The sequence below is a fragment of the Piliocolobus tephrosceles genome, unplaced genomic scaffold (assembly GCF_002776525.5).
Source record: "Piliocolobus tephrosceles isolate RC106 unplaced genomic scaffold, ASM277652v3 unscaffolded_41663, whole genome shotgun sequence".
Taxonomy (NCBI): Eukaryota; Metazoa; Chordata; class Mammalia; order Primates; family Cercopithecidae; genus Piliocolobus; species Piliocolobus tephrosceles.
In genome coordinates, this window is record NW_022326158.1 from 2,756 (window position 1) to 8,642 (window position 5,887).

Genomic DNA, 5,887 nt, shown 5'->3' on the forward strand with positions numbered 1-5,887 from the left:
CCCCTGCCAGCCTCCTCCAGGCCCAGCCATTCTGGACGCCGCACTCAGGAGGAGTGGACACGGAGCCCGTTCCTGTGCCCTAGCATGGCACAGACAGAAGCCACCACCTCTGCAGGGAAACCAAGTGTATTGGGAACTTCTCTGTGAAAGTCGGGAACACATGGCGGCTGTGATCACCCAGGCAGGACAGGCTTAACGTGTAGGTGTCAGTTTTATTTGAGTAGAACCCCGTCTCCCCCAGGAGACGTGCAAGAAGCCTTCTGTGGTTCAGGAGGCAACACACCTCGTGTAGACCTCAGTTCCTGCGGCCGCGGATGGGGCCACCCGAGGCGCTTGCTACTCGTGGCCTGTGGTGGTGGGGGCCAGCTGGGGACACAGGCTCCCAGGGAGGTGGGGGCCATCTGCTGTCTCTGTCTCTGATGTTCCTGTTTTTGACAGGACAGTGGAGGCCCCTGGGAGTGGCTTTGGGGCTGCAGGCCAGAGCTCTCATCTCTCTGCTTTGTTCCTGGTGGCAGTGACCCCTGTGGCCGCAGGAAGGCACATTCTCCTGAGCGTGGAGGTCACCTTTGTGGCGACTGACCTCTGAGGGACCACGTCCCCACCGAAGCCCCAGTTTGTCCACCAGGATTTGCCTCACACCTCTGCTGATGGTCCAGGCTTCATCAACCATGCAGTCCGTAAACAGCCTTGCTGGGCCAGACCCCCAGCTCTGGACAGCATCTGCCCCAGGCTTGCCTTTCTCCAGGACGTCTTCCCACCCTGTGCCTGTTTTCCTGGGGTGTAGACCCTGTGGGTGGTGACCGATCTTTCTCCGGAAGTGGCTTTCTGGTGCCGTCTCTCCCTTCTCCGGCTGTTTGTCTCCCTTCTTCCTTTCTTGTTTGTCTCCTATTTCCCTGGCGTGGGGAGGGTGGCTCCTCCCACTGGCTTCAGAGGTCCTTGGTCCCTTGGAGCCGTGTCCCTGCTCCCCTGGTCTGGGTCTCCTGCGGGCCTCGCCCTTGTCCGCAGAGCCCAGCGTCTTCTGACTCTTCTGTGGGGCCTTTGCTTTCGGGCTCCCAGGCTCCCGCTGCCGTGGGCTGTCCCCTCCCTTCCGTAGGAGGGCCCATGGCCCCTGGGAAGCCGTCGTGTTCTTACTGGACACACTGTGGGAGGTGGACAGAGGGGCCTGAGCAGGCAGCCTGTCTGCGGCGGGGAGCATGTCCACATGGCGGCCTGGAAGGCACAGATCTATGGCGCCATCCTGGAGGAGGACGCCCGAGGCACGGCCTGGCGGCTGCTTCTTTGAGTCCACCTGCACTAGGAGCGCAATCTCACTGACCACCTGCGCTTTCAGGCGCAGCTGCTCTGGATCCTGAGCAACATAGACTGTAGACCCTGAGGGGTTATCAGTGATCCCCAGAGCCCCCGTGCTCCTCAGGTCCACCTGAACGCTTCCTGAACTTGCCCTCACACTGGCTCCCACGGTGACGTCCCAAGCGGGGGGCTTCTCCTCCCCCACCTTCAGTGCCTCCAGGGGGTCTTTGGCCCTTGTCCACTGGGACCCTATGCTGAGCTCTTGCAGGGCTCTGCGACTACACACGTCTCCTGGGGACATGCTGTCACGCTCAAGCCTTGCCTTGTTCCCAGCCATTTCGGAACCCATACTCCCCTCTAGTCTGGGTTTGGGTTTCTCGGATGCCAGGACAGTCCTGCTCTGCCAGGTTCTGCCCACAAGGCTGCATGTGGGGCGCTGAGAAGACCCCCTGTCCTCATGTCGAGTTGGAAAGGCCTCTGATCGCCCATGGGTGTCAGCTGACTGGGACCCTCTCAGGGGCCTCTGGGCTTCCCCCTGCTCAGGTGGTGCGGAAGCGAGAGCACCACTCACAGTCAGGACTGACTTGCTTGTTGTTCTGTTGTCTCCTGGACCATTCTGAGGACGTTTTCCCAGGAAAATGGGAACCTTGGCTGCAGACTTGTCGCGAGATTCCCAGGAGGCCCAGGGGGGAAAGGTGGATTGTGGGAAGGGCGGGGCCTGAGCCTCACCTGACCAGACATTTATGGGCTCCAGGGACCGGAGGTCTGAACCCCACCTGTGTCTCACACGGAACCTTAAAAGATGCACTTCCAGCATCTGCTGGGTGCAGGGCTGGAGGAAGGAAAGCTCCTGGGAGGTGTTCACGTGGGCTTTCCCACCTCTCCAGGATGCCAGCTTCCCGGGTTTCCTGTGGGTGTCAGACTGGGGAACAGCACATTTGACCATGAGCCAGGAGCGACGCACAGGCACGGGGATCCAGCCCTCTTTGATCTCCCCCACCTTCCTGGCCAGATGGATTTGCAGCTTGTTTTCCAGATGCTTCTTGTCTGGGTCGCTGGGTGCAGAATTTACTGATTGGTATTTCCAGGGCCTCCGTATGTCACCTTCTGCCTCCTCCTTGTCTTCCTCCAGAAACTTAACTGAGGTCCTTCTTACACCTCGATCCCGGCTTGGGTCTGGCCCTGGTTTGGACCGTAAGCACCCCTTCCCAGAGAACCTTCCGGAGCTCCTGAACCCGGTCCTCTGCACATCCTTCCTGCCCTTCCCTGCAAATTCAGAAGGCTGGGAGGGCGAGAGGGCCTGCTGTGTGTCTTCTGCCTGACTCTGGGGCCTCCCTGGGAATTCCCCCTCAGGCTGCAGCAGGTCCCCAGATGCCTGGAATCTGCTGGGAGGGCCACAGGACTGCTCCTGGTGGATGGCACTCCTTCCTTGCCACCGGTGTTCTGGGAGCTCAGGGCTGGTGGTAACCCCGGGAAGGATGGGGGCTGACTTGGGGCTCCAGGAGGCTGGCCTCTCCTGGGGAAGGTGGGCAGTGGGCTGGCTCAGGACAGCCGGAGACTTTTTGAGGAGAGAGGGCAAAACCCTCTTGCACTTTGGTCCCTTCTTCAAGGTCCATTCAAGATTCTCCTTTCCAGCGGGGATGACAGACTGTGTCCTCTCCTGGGTTGTAGGGTAAGATGCCCCACAGTCCCTAATCTGGGGTGGAGAAGAGCACGGTAGGCTTGGGACAGGGGGTGAGAGGTGGGCCTGGGTCTGGATCCCAGCCAAAGGCGGGGGCTGGGACTGGGGCCAGGCTGGAGTGAAAGGCTGGGGCTGGGCCATGTTGTGGGGCTGGGGCGGTGCCTGGGAAAGCTGTGAGGATGCCTCAACCTCAGGTTCACCTGGAGAAGTGGAGGCTTTATCCAATGATACAGAGTGTGCATTCTGTGAGGAAGGTGGTGCCTGGGAAAGCTGTGAGGATGCCTCAACCTCAGGTTCACCTGGAGGAGAAGTGGAGGCTTTATCCAGTGATACAGAGTGCGCATTCTGTGAGGAAGGCAGTGCCTGGGAAAGCTGTGAGGATGCCTCAACCTCAGGTTCACCTGGAGGAGAAGTGGAGGTTTTATCCAGTGATACAGAGTGTGCATTCTGTGAGGAAGGCGGTGCCTGGGAAAGCTGTGAGGATGCCTCAACCTCAGGTTCACCTGGAGGAGAAGTGGAGGCTTTATCCAGTGATACAGAGTGCGCATTCTGTGAGGAAGGTTTGCTAGAAACCCAGGCTGTGGCTACTAGGGACTCGCTGTTGAAAGATGGGAGGTTCCAGAAAAGCTGGCTGCATTTCTGCTGCAAGTGGTCCCCCACCGCTGTGGTATCAGAGACTTGCTGAGGACGGGGCAGCTGCTGTGGTTCCGTTGACACGTTCCAGAAGGGATTTAGAGTCGTGATGTCCCACTCCTTCCCCAGTGATGTCATCTGCGGGTGGTCGGCCCGTTCCCTTTCTTTCTCCTGCCACAACTTCATCAGTGCTCTCTTGGCGATGAGAGTCTCCAACAGCTTCTGCACGTCAGGGTGGATGAATGTGCAGCCACCTACCTCCACGTGCCTGGGTGTGGGGTCTCCCCAGAAGGAAGCCTCTAGGGGGTGGTCGGGAAGATGCTGTGGCTGGGATTTGCCACGTGAACAGGTGGAGAGGCCCCAGGTGGTGGCAGCCTCCCTCCAGCAATAGAGTTCCTGGATGGGATGGCTGGAGCGCCCAAGGCCAGAGATCACCCTGGTTGGAGAAGGCAGCCCCTGGCTGTGTAGAGGGGAGCTCTTGGGGACGGGGCGTGTTGTGGAGTCACACTGGAGTCCAGCCAGGCTGGAGTCGGGTGGAGGTGGAGAGGAGGTCAGGGGACCATGCGGCTGTGGTGAAGGAGGAAAAACCACATGTGGCCGGGATGCAGGGTGTTTTAGGGGAAGCAAGGGCTCTGGAGGCCCGGAGGCACTCAGGGTTGAGTGTGGTCCAAAAGGCTCTGAGAAGGTCATCGGGCCTGGTGACAGGGTGGAGGCCAGAGGAGCTGGGGGAGGTGCTGGGGACAAGCTGGCGGGAGATGGATCTGGCCTGCATTTCCCATGCAGCTGGTGGGCCTTAGCAGGCGCTGGTTTGCACACGTCACCCGGGGGTTCTGCACCTAAGGGCAGATTGGAGCCACCCTCGCCAGCGAGCTTCCTCAGGTGGCTGCAGGAGACAAGAGGCACAAGCTGCAGCCAGGGGCAGGTGGGGCCAGGAAGCCAGGAGCAGTGGGCACCTGGGGCCCGTGACTTCTCCACCTCCCCCACTGCTGACTTCACAAAGCTCTCCCGAAGCCTGCCCCAGGGCTTCAGTCCTCTCCTCTCCCCTTCCCAGGACCTCTCCCTCCCAGATCACCAGCAGGCCCTAGGGTTGCATCAGAGGCCCTGGTAGGAAGGAGGACATGGAGAGAAGGAGGAAGCTCCTCACCTTTCCAGAAGGTAGCTCAGGTCCTGGGTCTCCTCCAGCTCCCTCAGGAGGTTTCTGCAAGCTGGAAGTCAGGAGACAGGGTTATGGTGGAGAGGTCGGAGCCTGGGAACCTCACGGAGGCTGAGTGGATGTCTCTTTAGGGGACACCACAGGGAACTAGACTCTGAAACCCACACATCTGTGGCCAAAGCCACATGGACCCAATGATGACAGGAAGGTGTCCACTGTGCAGCACTTTGTCATTTGCAAAAAGTGCTTCCACGTCCAGCCCTTCATGGGTGTCACAACCATCTTGTTGGGAGAGCAAACGGGTGGTCTCAAAGAGGAGTCAGCCATGGCCAAGGTAAACAGCTGTCCACATGGACCTGGAGCCTCCCTGACCTCCCCCCATATCCCGGCAGGCCTTGGTCCCTTCCCCACACCGCCCCCTTATGGGCAATACCGGTCCCAGGCCCGTGGCTTCATTCCCACAGGGAATCTGAGGAGGCCCCAGGTTCTGATTTCCCTCCCAGGAGTTTCCCTCTCAGGCCTCTGCAAATGACTTCCTCAGGGACAGGCGATGCTGTCACCTCTGGGGAGTCCCGGGGAGCAGCAGAGCCTCACCTTTCAGAGCTGAGATCTTCTTTCTGCTCCTGGACCTCCCCCTTCTCTCCCTTTGAGGCTGAGAGGCAAGAAAGGATGAGGGGCTGGGACCAGTTGTCAGTCTCCTCTCCCCAGACCAGCTGCACACATGCAGTGCTTGTGAAGGACACGGCTCCCTGCCTCTAGCTCACGGAGCTCTGTGTGCGCTTTTTACTCATGTTCACCATGAATGAAATGTTTTCTGTTTTCCTTCTTAGGAAAATGCAAGGAGGGGTTTTCTGTGTGACTCCACCCTGGGGTCCCCAGTCCCTGCTCCTCCCCTGCAGGCACACCCAGGCTCAGGTCTGCAGGCGCCCCTGAGCTGCCGGGAGGATTCTGCTTCGGAGGAGAATGGAGAGGAGGCCAGGGACCATGGGGTTGTGGTGAAGGAGGAAAAAGCACATGTGGCCGGGGTGCAGCCACAGGCGAATCCAGGCTCTCGTGGGAGGCTCTCGGGGGCTCAGCACAGCTCCCAGATCACACAGAGGAGGCTGGGCCCCCAGGCACCTGGCCCAGGA

General features: G+C 59.9%; 1 protein-coding gene across 1 annotated transcript; it reads right to left on the reverse strand.

The window, feature by feature from the left end:
* Nucleotides 1-2,981: 2,981 nt before the first annotated feature.
* LOC113223516 (spermatogenesis-associated protein 31E1-like) lies at nucleotides 2,982-5,470 on the reverse strand (the record flags this gene model as incomplete). Its single annotated transcript, XM_026452947.1, has 4 exons — nucleotides 2,982-3,011; nucleotides 3,305-4,487; nucleotides 4,749-4,809; nucleotides 5,352-5,470. Coding segments are annotated over 4 exons (1,393 nt in total), but the record flags the coding sequence as incomplete, so codon positions are not given.
* Between the last annotated feature and the right edge of the window lie 417 nt (nucleotides 5,471-5,887).